The sequence below is a fragment of the Centroberyx gerrardi genome, chromosome 6 (genome assembly GCF_048128805.1).
Source record: "Centroberyx gerrardi isolate f3 chromosome 6, fCenGer3.hap1.cur.20231027, whole genome shotgun sequence".
Lineage (NCBI taxonomy): Eukaryota > Metazoa > Chordata > Actinopteri > Beryciformes > Berycidae > Centroberyx > Centroberyx gerrardi.
This window is the reverse complement of record NC_136002.1, coordinates 3,191,487-3,209,050: the sequence shown is the minus strand read 5'-3', so window position 1 is coordinate 3,209,050 and position 17,564 is coordinate 3,191,487. Positions and strand designations below refer to the sequence as shown.

Genomic DNA, 17,564 nt, shown 5'->3' with positions numbered 1-17,564 from the left:
TTTGTGACACGAGGCTTGTTTTTCTGCTCCAGAGTTGAACAGTGGTGTTGGCCTGAGATCAAAAGGTCTGTCAGCTAGAGGGAATGTGGTGATTACTGACTCAAAGACAAGTTTCTCCTCTGTAGATTTGTTCTGAGAGGCTTTTGATGTGAATACGATAATGACAGCTGAGTGTCTTGTTGCCTGACATCTGTCACATGAATTCGTTTAAAAATAATCTGGCACATGAGTTGGTGTTGGAGTAGTTTTGAGTAAGTTTTGCTTTTAACTTTGCTGGATGAATGCTGCAGTGCTGCTGTATAATTAGAGCTAACTATGTCCCTCTGTTTTGTGCCACCCTCCAGGCCTCATGGAGCTGGGGACTCAACGACTGCTGTGCACCAGGGAGCGCGAGCCACGCCTGGTTCCCAGCAAACAACCTTGAAGGGAGGGAGCCGCAATTACCCCTCCACCCCTTCTTCCCACCCCTCCTCCTAAATTGCCCCTGTGGTGACACTGTCCTCTCCCATCTGCAAGATGATAGGCAAGCTGAAACAGAACTTGCTGGTGGCCTGCCTGGTCATCAGCTCCGTCACGGTCTTTTACCTGGGCCGCCATGCTATGGAGTGCCACCATCGCATTGAGGAGCGCAGCCAGCCAGGTGGGGTTCTGCCTCTGTCGGCACTGGGAGGCAGCATGCGGACCACCCTACGGACAGGCCAGAACCTTAGCACACCTTTTGTTTACAACAAGGACATGCCACTCGTCTTCATTGGTGGCGTGCCCCGCAGTGGGACCACGCTAATGCGAGCCATGCTGGATGCCCACCCGGAGGTGCGCTGCGGCGAGGAGACCCGCGTCATCCCGCGCATCCTGGCCATGAAGCAGATGTGGAGCCGCTCGGGCCGGGAGAAAATGCGCCTGGACGAGGCCGGCGTGACGGATGAGGTGCTAGACGCCGCCATGCAGGCCTTCCTGCTAGAGATCATCGTCAAACACGGCGAGCCAGCCAACTTCCTCTGCAACAAGGACCCTTTTGCGCTCAAGTCGCTTTCCTACCTGGCCAAGATCTTCCCCCGTGCCAAGTTTGTGCTCATGATTCGCGACGGCCGGGCTTCAGTCCACTCCATGATCTCACGGAAGGTGACCATCGCCGGCTTCGACCTGGGTAGCTACCGGGACTGCCTAACCAAGTGGAATCGGGCCATAGAGACCATGTACACTCAATGCCTGGAGGCAGCCGATAAGTGCCTGCCCGTGCACTACGAACAGTTGGTCCTCCATCCCGAGAAGTGGATGAGGACACTGCTAAAATTCCTCAACATTCCTTGGAATGATGCTGTGCTCCACCACGAGGAGCTCATTGGGAAAGCTGGAGGAGTATCCTTATCCAAGTAAGTAATGCTGACACTCAGCCGTAGCTTCAACCTCAAGCCCTGACATTTTGTTTGTTGTTGAGGCTTTGATAGGTATAAGTTGTAGCAGGGTTATAAATAAGCTTTCTCCATCTCCTTATGATATCTTGTAGTGTCGATGATAGTTTGAATTGATGTGGGGAAATAATCTGTAGAAAAACATGTACAGTAAACATGAACATGGACAGTTTAGTCAATACTTTTGAAAATGAACAAGCCCGCCATAGCTAGAGACCAGAGAACCAATGTTCAAATTTGTGATACCAGGAAAAACTGCTCCATTTAATAAGTTGGAAACTGGGGACTGACTTTGTCGAGTCAGTGTTTAGTTGAACTTTTGTAGTCATTGCAATTTAATTGTAACCGTTTAAACCAGCAAATGAGCCCATATACCTGTAAAATCACCTCGGGTATTGCCACTGTGTCTTTGCTCTCTCTTGTTTCTAGCTGTGGGAGAGAGTTGTTCATGTTGTTATATCCCGACCGAGCTCTCCAAGTTTACAGGAATAACAACAAGATGTGATGTGTGTTTTAGACACATCACATATGTTACATATGTTACATCTCTTTAAGCAATTCCCTCACACTGAAATTGCTGCTCTTTCTTGCTCTTCATTGCTTGTTGTTTTAGGGGCAAGTAACTACCATGTAAAACAGGAGTCAATGACGTCTTGTCTGTGCTATGTCTAAAACAAGCTTATATGCCATTCAGCTACTTCCAGTACTGTAAAGGGGTTAGGCCTATTACCAATGAGGACATGGAGAAACACCATGCATCACTGTGTTAATCTGGGTCGCGCTGTTGGTCATTGACAGCTCATTTTTCGGAAAAGGTTCCTCACCATTTTGGACACTTTACCCCTCAGGAATGCAGGCCTTTTGGCTTTAGTGTCTGGAGGCTGTCCGCTGTCATGAGTCATAATAAATGTATCCCTGTTGACCCTGATAATGAGGCAGCGATTTGTCCGGAAACCTCATTTTGCAAGATACTTCCTCTACAGCTGCGTATTTGCTAAATAGCTCATTGCTGACTGAAGTAATGGTGGTTGAATAAATATTTGGTGTTCAGTAAGAGCTTCTGATTTGTGCCAGGCTCAAAAGATATGCATGGTGAACTGGTCCAGCTATATCACATTCCCACTGCAACAGAAATGAGCCTGGGCTTGCTCATGTCTGCCTTCCTTGTAACTACTATGCCTAGAGGGAAGAGAAAACAAGGATAAGGGAAAATGACATGTAGATAAGTAATGTATCTAGCATTAGGTGGAGTCTGACGGTAACACTTTTTATCTAATCTCAGTTTCTGGAGGCCTGAAATATAGGTGGGCAGCTCTTGGCCTTGAAATATATCCTTCCCGTATGTTTTCACAAAGCCTCCAGACTTTCAATCATTACATTTCATTTGGGAATTAAACGTCCTAGTGCTGGGCAAGGTGAGAAACCCACTCATTAGTCACTTGAAACACATGAGCCAAAATAAATCCCCTCATCACTACGTCTCCACTACTGTACTGTAAGCAGGTTTTCCTAATGGCCCTGCCCGGTGTCAGAGTTGTTTTGGTTTCTGTGATTTGGGAAGTTGGCCTCTGGAAGTCGTTGAGGAAACGCTGAAGGGGTGCAACCCCATTCCTTACCTCCGTCTTCCCTCCTCTGTTACCACCCACTTCCTGCCACGTAGCACTAGAGCATGCTCCACATCCCCCATAGACATTTGGATCAGGTTTTGTTATTGTCTGCATATGAGGAGACTCATGGTTTTTATTAAAAAGCTTACAACTAACATCCATTGAGCAGTTTTCCCTCTAACTGCAGTTTCTCTCCACTATACTCCTCTTACCCAACTCATCCCACTTCTCTCTCTTTCTTCCAAAGTGAGGGTGGATTTCTTTCATTCGGTGGAATATTCTAATTGATTACATATTTCATCTCTGTTTCATTTCTCTTTCCTTCCGTTTTCCTTCGTGTTGCACGCTTTGCCTCTCAGTCTGTGAGCTTAGTGTTTAGAGCTGAGCAGAAATCATTTGTAGAACAAAGAGGCAGCAGATGAAGAAATAAAGAGGATGGACAGCAGATCTCCAAAGCAAATGAATCCAAGTTGAGCAAAGTGTTCATTTTCACAAAGGCATCCAACAAACATTCATCAGATATTAGCTGATCCTTGTAGGGAAATTCTCTATTCTCTTGCCCTCGTCCAGGGAGGTCAGAGTGCAGGGATTCAGTTTTTTGCTCAAGGACACTTCAGCAGGGCAGATGTTTGCTGACACGGGGGCTTGAACCTGGGTCTTGTAGTTGAAGGATGGTCTTTCTAACCCCTAGGCCACCCTGCCGCACAGCTAGATAAAGAGGAGATTGACCTGAGTCATAAACCTATAGATAATATCCAACAACAAGACCACGAAGCTTAACCGAAATGACCCACTTCACCGTTTTAAGTCTGGTAATAACAGGCACAACAATGAAGTCGCTGACCTCTTCAGAATGGATAACTGTAGGCTAGCCAACTGTCTAGCTTGCAGCATTCTTGCATTGCTATAGTTTTGCATGAGAATGGTAAGAAAGAGTTTTTCTTTGACCTGTGACCTGGAAACAGTTGCCAGGCCCTAGACTCATGGTTGCAGATGAGGTCATGGGACTGGCAGAGGACCAGAGAATGAGTTAGACAAGGCAACCGGAGCCAGATCCATTGGAACCCACATATCTTTAACATTAAAAGAGACATATAGCCAACTGAGCATGCTTGACTGCTATTGTATTTTATGATTTCAACAATGAATTGTGTTTGAGATTGGTTTGGTCTTTGAATCTGGATAAGTGAGTTTAATTCACTTAGATGCTTGCACTTTCACTGTATATCAGATCACATACGACTCTACCTCTACTTGGTGGATAGAAAGCAGAGGACTGTATTCGTGTCAATGTGTTTTTACATGTTTTCATCAGAGGAGTTTGATCCGTCCGCTTAAGTGTTTGTTCACTAAATTAAGTAAATTAGGAAAGACATGTCTTTAGATTATTGTGCATTGTGTGCCTGAAATTGAGCATTCCCAATATACAGAAATGGAAAATTAAGGTTAATTGTTCAGCCAACTCAGTGGCCAGACATTTCATATCCCAATATATACACCTACTTGATCAAATCACCAGGGACCTGTCTCACGAGGCCAGTTTAGTGGGTTAGCGAGCTAAATTTGGGTTTAACCCTGGCTTTTCAGTCTCATGAAGGTGGCTCACTTTTAACCGGGGTAGATCACCATGGTAACCTATGCTGCACAGCTAACCTGCTCCGGAGCAGGTTAGATTAGGCTGTTGAATCCTATAAAAGGCCTGTCTCCGCATCAATCAGCTCTATGGAGTCACCATTCCACAGGATCCCAATATGAACAAAAACATTGCAATCAAATGAAAGTAACAAGTAAAAAGAACTGGGCAGGGGGAAATTATTGAATTAACAGATAGTAAGAATGGCTGTTAGCAGGGAGGCTGTGTTTATATCAAAGATATCATATTTATTAGGCTACATCAGATATATTACATGTTTGTAACATTTCCAGGTCATTGACCCACTCTGGCTCTAAAATAGGGCTCCTAGCTTACATTAGTTGACCATAGTCATCAATTGGGAATTAAATTTAAGCCTATTGTTGCATATTAAGTGTGCTGAAATTGAACTGTGATTAGTAGACTGCACTCATATTCCATCACCACTAGAGCTGCAACGATTAATCGATTAATCGACTAGTTGTCAACTATTAAATTAATTGCCAACTATTTTTAAATCGATTAATCGGTTTGAGTAATTTTTTAAGAAAAATAAGTCAAAATTCTCTGATTCCAGCTTCTTAAATATGAATATTTTCTGGTTTCTTTACTCCTCTATGACAGTAAACCGAATATCTTTGGGTTGTGGACAAAACAAGACATTTGAGGATGTCATCTTGGGCTTTGGGAAACACTGATCGACATTTTTCACCATTTTCTGACATTTTATAGACCAAACAACTAATCGATTAATCGAGAAAATAATCAACAGATTAATCGACAATGAAAATAATCGTTAGTTGCAGCCCTAATCACCACAGCCCAGGGCAACATGAAGCGACTTTGTGAATATGAAATCTTTTCACAGCCTCAATGTGATGACACAGTATTGTATCAATGATAAGAATGAACATTGTGTCTCAATGATGGGCAGTGATAAGAATTGTGTGTGCTTATGTGATATGACCTTTTCCCAGCTGAATCGTATTATTTTTGCCACTGCAACGACCTAATTTCCCCCACGGGGATCAATTTCATCTTATCTCATATTAAATCCACTGCTCTCGGTCTGTCCATGTTGCATGTGATTGGCTTTTTGTTACAAACCCCGCCCCTTTCATGTGAACATGCTCATAGCTGGATAGGTAAATCCTGGGTTGACAGAGCCAGTTGATAACCAGCTTCGTGAGACCAGGTATCAGGGAACACCAACGTTAGGTGTTGTGAAGCCAGTTAACGCAAAGATAGCTAGATATCTTTGAAGATATGTTGAAGTCGCTTCATGAGACAGGCCCCAGGTTAGCAAAAGTAAATGCTTCATTATTTTGGCTTTGATGGCGGTCCTATTTACCTGTGCTGCTAACTTGAATGAGTGCCTCCATTGTCCAAGCAGCCGCCCACTCAATAGCTAGATGGCAAGCTAGCAGTAAACTGCTTTCTTAGAACCTGAGATTTTTACGCTTGTTTGAGGTGCAATCCACAACACAGCAACTTTTTGGCATGTTTTTCAATCTTTTTAAACAATGCGTACAACACATACAAACGATACTCTTCAATATGGACGTCTTCTTTCCCCCAGAAAGAGACAGCCTTGGCCAAGCACACTTGAAACATTCTGCTTCATGTTTATCACATATTGTATTACTGTACCCATCATAAATCGTTGGATTCTGCTTAGATTGTTTATTTTATAAACATTCTGCTCCATGTTTATAACATTTCTATCATTTTCTATCTACTCAACTCGTAACTCTGACTATTTCCGACAGTACTTGAAGGCAGCATAATAGCTAGAATACCAGCTATGTGACAACATTATGCTGCTGCACGTTGATGTTAGCAGAACTGATGCCTGTCATGTGCGACCAAATAAATGAATCAGTTTGTGGCATTTGGTCACATCTGCCTTAGGTAACTGTTTTTGCAGCGTATGAAAAGTAGAATGTAAGTAAAGTTTGTGGGGAGGGGGGGATGGACTCCTGAGATGTGATGAACTTATGATCTCCCCCCACACACTTCTATGGAGCTGGCCAGCCAGTCTACAGTAGGACTACCAAACTATCGTTTCGTATCAGTGTTGCTGGACTTACCGCTGACCCACAGGTGGACTGGCCCACCAGGAAAACTCCCAGTACTCCAGATGACCAGTCTGCCATTGATGGAAGATGTCGGTTCTCATACTCTCTATTGTCTCCAAAAATAATAATTGGTGGAGGAACATATCCCTTTCAATGTTATTTTTTTTGTCTCCATATGTAGCTAGCTAGCCTAACTCGTATCCAAATAGGTGTAGCCACCTAGAGTAAAGCGTAATGTCAAGATTACATTTCCCAACATATGATTAAGAATTATATTTTGGCAAAATGAAAGTGAAGTGGTCATGCTTGGTCTGCATATATGCTGAGAAAAACGGGTACAAAACATAACTTGTTCGGTCTTCCGTATGATTGCATGAGTGTCTGGTCATCATCCAATGGCAACAGACATATCCAACATCACATTATCTTATCTAATCTAATCACATTATGGAAGCTATATGAAGACCATTCACATTCATCTGTCGCTAGTTTATACCAACCAGTAGTCACAGTATCACCACAGCCATCCTCCTTAGCCTGATGAGAGATTTGAGGAAATGAGTAGTATTGACTGGTTCATCGTGTTAATGGAGGTCATCTATACAGCCAGTCTGCAGACTCCTCCAAGAAATCCACCACAACAGGACACTGCAGACTGCAACTCACTCCGACTACCTCATTAATTGGCAGAGATCCTTTTTACACTCGGGGGAGGCATGGGAAGGATGGTAAAAGAAGGAGCTGCTGTGTGTGGCGCATTGGATTTTTCCAGCCCATCTTTCATTCTAATCCCTTGTTGTTACTGCAGCTGTCTGTCTGGCTTCCTGGTTTGCTGTGATAGCACTACTGTGATCACGCTAGTAAGCTTCAAAACTGCCATCTACAAAAGATGTATTAAACTAGAAGTCCTTTTCATAACTTTTAACATCACATATTTACATAGTACCTGTAATGGGACCAATAGATTCAATTTTTTTTTTAATATGCTTTTCCAGCCTTGTAATGAGCAGTCAGAATTACAAATGTGCACACCATCTCATTAATTTTTTCAGTTTTCAGAGTATATAAGATTTCAGTCAGTTTCTATTTCTTTAAACATTGTATCCTTTTTTATGAAGACGTAATCCTTTCATAAATAGAGCAAAATATACATTTCAAGTCTACATATAAAAGCTTCGGTGACTTGATGATAAATCCTGTAAACCAGGGGGAAAACTCAAATGCTCAGCTTAAGATGCTGCCAGGCATGTCGTGCTTCAAGCCAAGATACCATGGAGACTCTCAAGTGCTCTTCAGCCATGGCGCTACAACACTGGAGGGCCACGACTCAACTGCAAGGACCCTTAGGTTCCCAGAAAGAGCAAAACGTCACCAACCTCTCAAAACACTCATTCATCTTCAGTTGTGTCCAACCACTAGAAAGCTTTGCTTTGCCATGCTGGTTGAACAAGACAGTTGTGAATGCTGAACTTAACTCTTCCCTAGCACAACTGCAGAATGCTAGAACATTTGAAATGCAAAGAGAATGCGAGGCTGAGAGAGCGAGACTTAAAGTCTGCTCGGGGAAACAGCGTGACAAGAGCTCCTCGGCATCCAGACATGACCCTCTGGCCATTTAGCGTGCACATCACCCCTCAACACATTGATTCCCATCAAATATTAATAAATGGGGACCTTAACCAGAGCCCTCTGAGCCGAGCTGAAGATAGAGGCTGGAGACATTGCATCGTCCAGTGTGTCTACATCAGACAATTCAAAGCAAAGCAGGCACAGTCCAAGAAGCTTTGAGAGATAGCGGTGAATATCAGGCCAAAGACAAAGAATCACAATCTGGTTGAGAGATTACCTTAGATTGTTGTTTTATACCAGAGGTTTTCAATCATGTGCCATTTGCTTCTAAGTTCCACCTCCATTCTCTACCTGAAATTCAGAAATAGCAGGTGGACAAAAGCTGCTTGCTAGATCAGGGCTGACTAGCAACAACACGTAAAATTTTTCATCACAGCACGCAATCTCCCTGTGCTCTTACAGCCTTTTGTCTACCATCATACCTCATCCCTAAATGGGCCCTGGTATCATTTTATGTAAGCTACATGTAGCCTTCAGGGCGATGCAGCTGCATTTTTACCATTGTGAACGTTGGTTCCCTACCTCCTCAAGTACTTTGCCCACAGTGCATTAAAGTCAACCCCCATGACACCTGGCACAAAATGCCTCTTCTTGCCCACTAAAACCACCACTCCTCCCTCTCTACCATCCCGTGGCTTCAGGTCTCTATCTGCATGGAAATCTCAATCAGCGGACAGCCAGGCCCCCGAGCGGGACCTCCTCTTAGCATTAACATCAATTACTTGGCCTTGATTTAGTGGAGGCCTCGCCTAGCTGAGAGACCCGCTCCATTACTTATCCCAGAGCAGGGAGCCCTTCCATCCCTCCTTAACTCTCTCCCCTATTTGCGATCTTGATGTCTCTATCCTATTCTCCCTTATCAACCATTGGTGATACAGAACACCGCCGTGGGTAGAGGAGGCCCGGCGATGAATAATTGACAAGCTAGAGGCCATTAAGAGCATGAGCTTGAAGGGAAGTGGTCATGTGACCTGCGGAAAGGTTTTTGTCGCATTCAAAGCCGAGAAGAGAAGTGTCTCTGCCTTGTTTGTTCACTGGCTTTGGGTGCAAAAAATGTTAGCGTGATAAGAGGAGACGTAAAGGCTGAATAGTCGTGTCCGTGTATTGTCTGCCTCGCTTTGTGCTCCTTTATAGTACTGTTGGTCGGTATCTGGCCTTGAGCCATGGTACCACTCCAAACACTCCTTTTTTAAAGGAGAGTATTATTCAAAGTCAAACATTCATATTAATATTGTAGCCCAGGAAGTTGCCCTCATAAGCCAGACGAGTAGCAATAATAATTTGGGTGAATCTGTGGTGTATCATTTAGGATGGATGGGGCACTCTCTCTGTTGCAGCCCCACTTTGTGATTTAGTTTGATAAGTCGGGTGTGTTTTTACATAAAACTCTTGCCTAGAGCAGCTTTCAGCCTTACTGACACAAAAGTAGGAGCAGGGATTTTTAACATGGATGTTAAAACTCAGCAAGGACATCTGGAGTACACCAGCTACTTTCCTCACCGGCCCTCCGGAGCAGCTAGGTTGAAAGGTTGTTTTTTTCCCTTTAATCTATGCAGCGCAGATGCAAATGCCCCTCTGAGGAGTGTGGACGCTGTTTTAAATATTCATACCAATTAGCATCTGCTCATTAAACACAGTCTGCCATTGCCATCTGACGGCCGTGGCGACAGCAGAAAGTAAAGCATTGGCTGTTGTCGTTTGAGATGACTGCCAACAAGGAAATGACTCATTTTTTTGTGTGTCAAATTCCTTGATTTGTTTTGGTGTGTGTTCTGGTCGCGATCTTCAATTCTTCAATCGAGGAGAAGATCGCTTGCACCCAAGATGATGGTCAAGCTGAGCTGCGTTCACGAAGCTCCGTCTTTGTCTATATCAGTTTATGTTCCACGCCGACACTTAGCAGCCTCTCGGCCCTTGATGGAGTTACCTAAAGCGATTCCCTACCCATTTGTCCGAGAGTGGATATTTGGATCGCGGCCCGCCTCTCAGAAACCATCTCCACCGTCCTCCTGAGATGACAAAACCAGCTCACTCTATTAATCATGCAGGAGACTATACCCGTACAGTGTAAAGATTCAATTGCAAAGTAAATGGATTAGGGGAAAGTGAATTGCCATATTGAGGTATACAGTCAGGCAGGCAGCACAGGAGATGGAGAGGCCGGAGTGCAGACGGTAAATAGGCCGTAGCGCTGTGTGGGGGGAGAGAGCAACCTGAATGAGAGATGGTAACGGCCAGAAGGATAAAGAGAATTGGCTTTTTTTTTGGTTTCAGCACAGCAGAAGAGGCTTTTCAGCAAGAATGCAAGAGTGCTTAATACAACCAGCCTGGGGGAAAAAATAAAGCATCGGAGTGAATTCATAAGCTGCCATTGTCATTTTGCCAGAAGTATTTTTGTGTGTGTGTTGACTTGGTCCCCATTCGCATGGGACTAATATTACCTGGAGATGTCCAGTGATTTATAATAATTGCTGAGATTGTCTGTGATTTGAATTCCATGCAAGTCTGCCATGTCTGCTATTTGTAAAGCAAAGGTTTCTGTGTGAATTACCTACTGTGTTTTGGTGAAGACAGACATCTGGCAATACTACTTTTGACCTGATTATACTACTTGTTTGTGGTTTCTTCTAAATGTGGAATCTCCATCTTCCTCTTGTCATCAATAATGAAAGCAGTAGTGCAATCTACAGAGGAAGGTTTTGAAAGCATTTTCGGCACAAACCAAGTTTTGCTTTGCTAAATCATCAAGTGACGAATTGTAAAATCTTGACCTTATACAGTTGTCTTTTCTTTTTTAAGCCACACATTGAAAACAATTGAGAGTGACACTAGGGTCTTATTTCAGAAACAAACATTGCCTTTCTTTTCAGTTTAGGAAAAGGTTGGTTGTTGCATCAGCTCAGTGCCAGACGCAGTGTTAGACACAGTTTATCACAGTGCTTTGAGTTTTGTTTGCAAATTGTAAATCCCTGACACATCATTGTATCTTGGATGCTAGGGCGTCTCTGTCCATGCGTTTGCTTTGTCCCTGCTCTATCTTTATTTATAAGGCCATTCTGGGAAGGCTTGTATTTATGCGCCTGTATTAGTCAGGATTTATTTTTGCTGACTGTCACCAAAGCTCTTACAGAGTTTGGGAAGAAGGGCTTCATCATCTCTGCCCTGCACTGCATGGAGTAAGCCTGCAGAAAGACTTGAAACTAAAGTAACTGATGACTCTTAATGAGTTTAAAGCAATTATCAGACCTTGGGAAGATGAATCGGTGTCAGTGCTTTTAGTGTGATGATGCCCATGCCTTTTAATTGTACTCCACCACTCCTACCACCATCTCTCTCTCTCTCTCTCTCTCTCTCTCTCTCTCTCTCTCTCTCTCTCTCTTTTCTGTTCAGTATTTTGAACTTCTGTATTACTTGTTAATACTAAGTTTCAAAAATAGGTATGTAAATGTATGTATGTAGGTAAAAAACTTATTTAGTAATTTCAACAAAACAATTCAACATTCATTTTAAGCTGTTATTAAAGGCCCTGACACACCATGTCGGGCCGTCGGTAAGCGTCTGCGTCCCTAGTTTTTGCGGTGTGTCCCGCACGTCGGCACTAGTCGGACCCTGTCAGTGGCTTTTCGGCCGATTGAGCATGTTGAATCGGCGTCGGAGCCGTCGGTGAGAGAGATCACTCTGATTGGTAGTTCGTGTTTTGCCTCTGGATGATTGAACTGATAAATTCCTTCAACATGTGGAACTGAACAGGAAAGAGCCGAGTGAAATTTTTAAAATCGGAGGTTTCATTTATCTCCAGCTCTCGACACAGGTTCGGGAAAGTCCCTTGAGCCTGTCGCTGGAGTATTCATGATTTCACCCATTTAGTGCGGTTTCTCCTTATTTTTCGCCTCCACCTCTTCCTTTCGTCTTCCACAACCAAAAGACCAAGGGCTGACAACGCCAGTGCCATTTGCAACTTCTTATCAGACATATGGTATGGAGAGTTATTTCCCCTCACGCAGGCGCAGAACGTACGTGCTAGTTGGCCGTCGGGTGTAGTCTTTGCGGTGTGTTCAAGTGCAACTTTTTGGACCAGACGCAGGCGACGTGAGGCGACGCAACAGTCGGCCTTCGTCGCCGCTGGTTCTTTGACGTCGGTTTGGTGTGTCAGGGCCTTAATACTACATATTATACTTTATAGAATATTAATACCAGGAAATGACATGTTAGTAAGACTTCTGCCTTCATTTACAGAAGTGCTCAAATTGTTTCCCCATCACTGTTAGCACATTCTTGCATATTCCCCTTGTGACGCTGTCACACACCATATTGCACAGTCCTTTGTTTGCATTGATTTAATGTACTATATATAAAGATGTATACCTACTTTTGAAAGGTCATCATGTGCTGTCATCTCTGTAACTTTCTGCGCTGCTGCTGTTTCGGGTTGAAACAGAGATTTTTAATCTGAATAGGGCTTGTCTGGTTAAATAAAGGGTAAATAAACATAATAAATAAACATATTATCCGGGGCTCTGGTGAATTTAATTACCCTGGGTAAGTGGGTTTCATGAATCACAGAGGTTGGGGGTTAATTCAGTAATTACATGAGGTCCCCACATAATACCAGTCCCTTGCGAATGGGGCTATAGGAGCCCTCTGAATTTCCCATGTCCCAATGTAAAGTAGATAAGTGACGAAGAAAGGTTGCCAGATAACTAAATGAAAAGTCATTGGGAGCATCTGACCAAACTAGAGGGTAAAATAAAAACTGAGACTGAGTCAACAGTCACACCTAGATATATTTATGCAATTGTGAGAACAAGAGATTAAAACCAGTAGAATCCATTAGGTCTGAATGGAGAAACATTACTTTTAATCTCATCATACGTTAATTTATTTTTCACATTGGGTTGAGACAAATTGATATTTACGGTTTCCAGGGGCCCTAAAAAGTCGTAAAGTCTGAAAAGTCTTAAAATAAATTATCTTAAGTTAATTAAGAGAAGATTAAAATGTCGTAACTCCAGTTATTAGAAGTTTTATTTTTTCCCCTTAACATTTAATTTCCTGTTGTCCTTTTTCTCATTCTGCCCAATTATAGTTTCACAATGTTGCTTAGCTGTGTTCAGTCAGAATAATTTGGTTTTGCCAGCTTTGTTCCTTTGTTTTTTTTTTTTTAATTGGTATTAAATTGGATTCCAGGCAGCAGTAAAAGTTAAACTCTTAAATGTATTTTTTTGAGACCTGCAAGATACCATGATATTATGTAACTGTCTGATCCATCATGCATACATGAACACACACACATACACAATAAGCAAATTTGATCCTTTTAAATTGAATATGGCATTTCATCCAAGGCAGATCATTTACAGCAGCTGTGCAGAAGGAGCATCTACATCATTCAGTAGAAATTTTGATGTACTGAAGCAGCATAGAACTTGGCATCCATTTATTACACCCACCTATCACCCAGTCATGTATAGATAAATGCATATTGGTTGTAAAACAAAATGAAATGTCACATTACCTATAATAGAATACATTTTGCACAGCGTGTGTATCTGTGCATGGATGCTTATCATGTCATGCTGACCCTGTTCTAACTTGCAAAGTACAGTCAGCAGAACACTTTGACACACACACACACGCACACACACACAGTTGAAGCTAAGATATGACCATGACACTGTAGATTTCCACTCCAGTCTCTCTGTGTGCCAATGGCAAAGTGAATGTCTATCTTTTCTGCGTCTTAGTTTGTCGAGGCGTGCCTCGGTTTGTCAGGTAGATCTCTGTAATAAGTGGCTGGTCCTCTACCTCATCTGAGATCTAACCGACATCAAAGGTCTGCTGCTGCTAACAAACGGTAAACTTTGCTCTTTCCCGAAAACAATAGCTGCAGTCCAGCAATGCCAACCTGCCCCCCCACCCCCACCCTGCTTGTTGCATATTTCATTTCTGACAATGAATAATTTACCTGGGTGTGACATAATGGTAGATTCATTTTTAAAATTGCTCCAGCACACCTAGCCGCTAGAGGAAAAGTACAGGTAGAAACTCTAGAAATCTTAACTCAAATGATGGGGGGTTACAACCTCTCCTTCAAGAAACCTCAGTTCCTCTAAAAATGAACGGGGTCGATGTTACACTGTGAACACACTAACCCGTTACATCTTGAAGCGTTTGATTACTGTTAAAGGGGAGAAGACAGCCAGAGCCCGGATGCTGCGTCTCATCACGGAGGGGGTAATCATATGAAATGTGATGCACGGCGGCAGGAAAATGAACCGATACGGCGAGAGGTCATTTATTCAGCGCGTTTAACAGGGGCCTGCTGGGAGAGGAAGGCTGGGAAGCCATCTTTAATAGTGTCTCATGATCCAATTACAGCCAATTAGACGCCTACCGCGAGCCGAGCTAAGAGAGGGGCCGGTCTGCTGTAAGGCGGGCCGGTTGGGGACAAGCTGTGCTAATGATGCTAACGCTGAGAAAGCACTGATTGCAAACGCTAATGGTATGCTGTCAAACATGTGTTAACTGCTTCAGTCAGCTGTCGGTATAAGGCTCAAAGTTACATGTGTACGCTTTAAGAAATAAAGTTAATTCTCTGCTTATACTAAAATTCTGTAACACTAGAGACGCACCAATACGTTTTTGGGATGGGCGATTCTAATTACCAATTTTTTTAACAGTGTGATTGGCTGATCACTGATCCAATCGCCGGTTGAAATGATGCACTTTACCCAGACATTGTACTAACAACAGTACATCAGTAGCGAAATTTCAATATATCGCAATACAAAAATGTGACGCTAAGTACCGTAGAGCAGAAAAATGAATCGCGATATTAGCTCCATGTTATTCTGCTGTAGTAATCACAAATGAGACGGCTTGACCATCGCTATTTCACAAGCTCTCCATCCGAATTATATTATTTACACTTTGTAATGACATTTTTACATGTTTGTTTACATTCTAGCAAGCCAATGCCTTTTCTAGAAAGATTTGTGGCTCAGAAATAAACATAATTCTGCACAGTCGTACTTTGTTGTTACAATGCTTTTTTTTTTTTTTTTTTAATGCCAATCTTGGTTGTTGTCTTGCCAGGGTGGAGCGGTCCACAGACCAGGTCATCAAGCCGGTCAACGTGGAGGCGTTGTCCAAGTGGGTGGGCAAGATCCCGGCCGACGTGCTGCGGGACATGGCCGTCATCGCCCCCATGCTGTCCAGGCTGGGGTACGACCCCCACGCCAACCCCCCCAACTATGGCCGGCCCGACCCCAAGGTCCTGGACAACACCAGAAGGGTGAGTACTGACATCACTGCTACCACAAGATTTCTGAGAACTCCAATCACTGCCAAAGCAAGAATGATTGCCATATCAAATGCAATCTGGAAATCATCAATGCTAAATATGGAGCAACTCACAAATCTTACCACAACAATACCACAATAATAAGAACAATATACTCTGTATACATATTTAACTATTTATCCTAGGAAAGTTGACTGAGCTCCATGCTCTTTTCAACTCTGATCTTTTCTATTAGTAATACTACTATTACTAGTACTACTATTACAAATAATAATAATAAAAATAATTATAAGCTTCTAACTATTATATGACTCTTATTTCCGTGTGTGTGTGTGTGTTTGCATCTCTCTGCTCCGGTAGCGATGCCCTTGCCAGACGTCAAGCCATCCTCAGAACTTGGGAAGGCATGTGCTATTTTTGGCCCAGAATATGTTTTATTAAATCCTTTTCCTCAAGCTGAGCTATCAGGTGACAAGCTCTGCAGCGCTGCTCTTTGGATTTCATGTGTCTGAGCTATAGAGGACGTAATTCACTTGTTTATTTTTGTCTATGTATAGGCCTCGGTTTGATGCTATACCGGTACCAAGAATACCAGTGACCCAATGTGTTGAAGTGAGCAGGTTAAAGATGCTATATGTAGCATGTCAGCATCAATAAATCATTACCACACCGCATTCATTTTGAGACATTAGTATAATAACTGTGAACAAATAGACCACTGGTGAGAAGATTGCACTGGAGTTTATGGGAAATGTGGTGTTAATGTTGAGAAACATTAGCACAATACCACTGGTGTTGTGCAATCATCTGAACCATAATTTGATGTTAAAAAAATGCTGCATTTAGCACCTTTAAGTGTTGTTTGGTGTTGGATTAGCACAGTTCAGTATGTGGATTTGGAAGATGGTTTGTCCGTTGAGATGGTTGCGTGTATTCTCCAAACTTGACCTCAACCCTGCTAGACTGCTGTCCGAGCCATTCTGGCTGATTTGTTGCTCCCAAGCACAAAGCCAGCAACTCTTTCAAGGTATCTGGATATTGTCATGAAACCTCTTTGTGCAGATAGCATTTAAAGTGCTAATCTGCGAGGTCTTTGTTTCTGTTATTATATATTTTTTTATTATTGTATCTCAATATTGTATGTGTGTGTTTCTGTAGGTGGTGCTCTTTTCTTTGTCTGTTCAGCCATGGTGGCTGCTCATGCTAACTACCCAGTTCTTCTTCTGTTTATTCCAAAAGAGAGCTGTCAGTGTATGTGATTTTATGAATATTTGTTGTTCATCCTACAGTGATGAATTCAGTTCTTTGATATCTGTGATTATTGATTGGCACTCATTTGTCAGGCCTAACTAAAAAAAATCGGTAGTGTCAAGCGACGATTACATTAAGAAGATGGAACGGAGGCTTTCCAGCCCTCAATTTGCTTTCGATTTTTTAGCATCTACTATTGATTATTCTCTTCCGCCGCCATACACACAAACACACACAGGATAGAGAGTTTATAGAGTATTATTACGCTAATGAGCAGGTCTGCGCTAGGTAGCAGGTAGTGTTTCTCTGTCTCACCAAAGAGTTACGTCAATGTCGTGCGTAAGTCTGACTAACTAAAGCCAATGATTTCATCAGTTGTATTTGTTTGCGCCATGTGTGTTTTTTAGCCGTGTGTGTGTGTGTGTGTGTGCGTCACAGACTGGCCTGTGATTTATCATGCAATGGCGACGCTTCTGCAAAGCATTCAACACCATATCCTGTCATTTCCCACTCCAGCAGTAAGTGTCTCCCCGGTCACATAAAGGGATGACTTGTACATCAGCAGAACTATATGGCACCCAGGGGCGATTCAGTGAAACTTAAATAGCCAAGGCAGACGGTTAACTGTAAGGGGGGAAGCAGAATAAAGGC

General features: G+C 42.9%; 2 protein-coding genes across 3 annotated transcripts in view; both read left to right on the top strand.

Annotated features, from left to right (window-relative positions):
- The window catches only part of LOC139929307 (zona pellucida sperm-binding protein 3-like), a 36,253-nt gene extending 35,829 nt beyond the window's left edge, over positions 1–424 (top strand). The window contains exon 8 of the mRNA XM_071922154.2: positions 345–424. Coding sequence (XP_071778255.2) covers positions 345–424 — 80 coding nt within the window. The remainder of the gene's footprint in view (positions 1–344) is intronic.
- tpst1 (tyrosylprotein sulfotransferase 1) overlaps positions 1–17,564 on the top strand; it is a 44,074-nt gene that overhangs the window by 12,653 nt on the left and 13,857 nt on the right. For both annotated transcript variants that reach the window (XM_071922164.2, XM_071922163.2), the window contains exons 2-3: positions 345–1,373; positions 15,455–15,653. In XM_071922164.2, coding sequence (XP_071778265.1) covers positions 517–1,373; positions 15,455–15,653 — 1,056 coding nt within the window. In that variant the 5' untranslated portion in view covers positions 345–516. The remainder of the gene's footprint in view (positions 1–344; positions 1,374–15,454; positions 15,654–17,564) is intronic.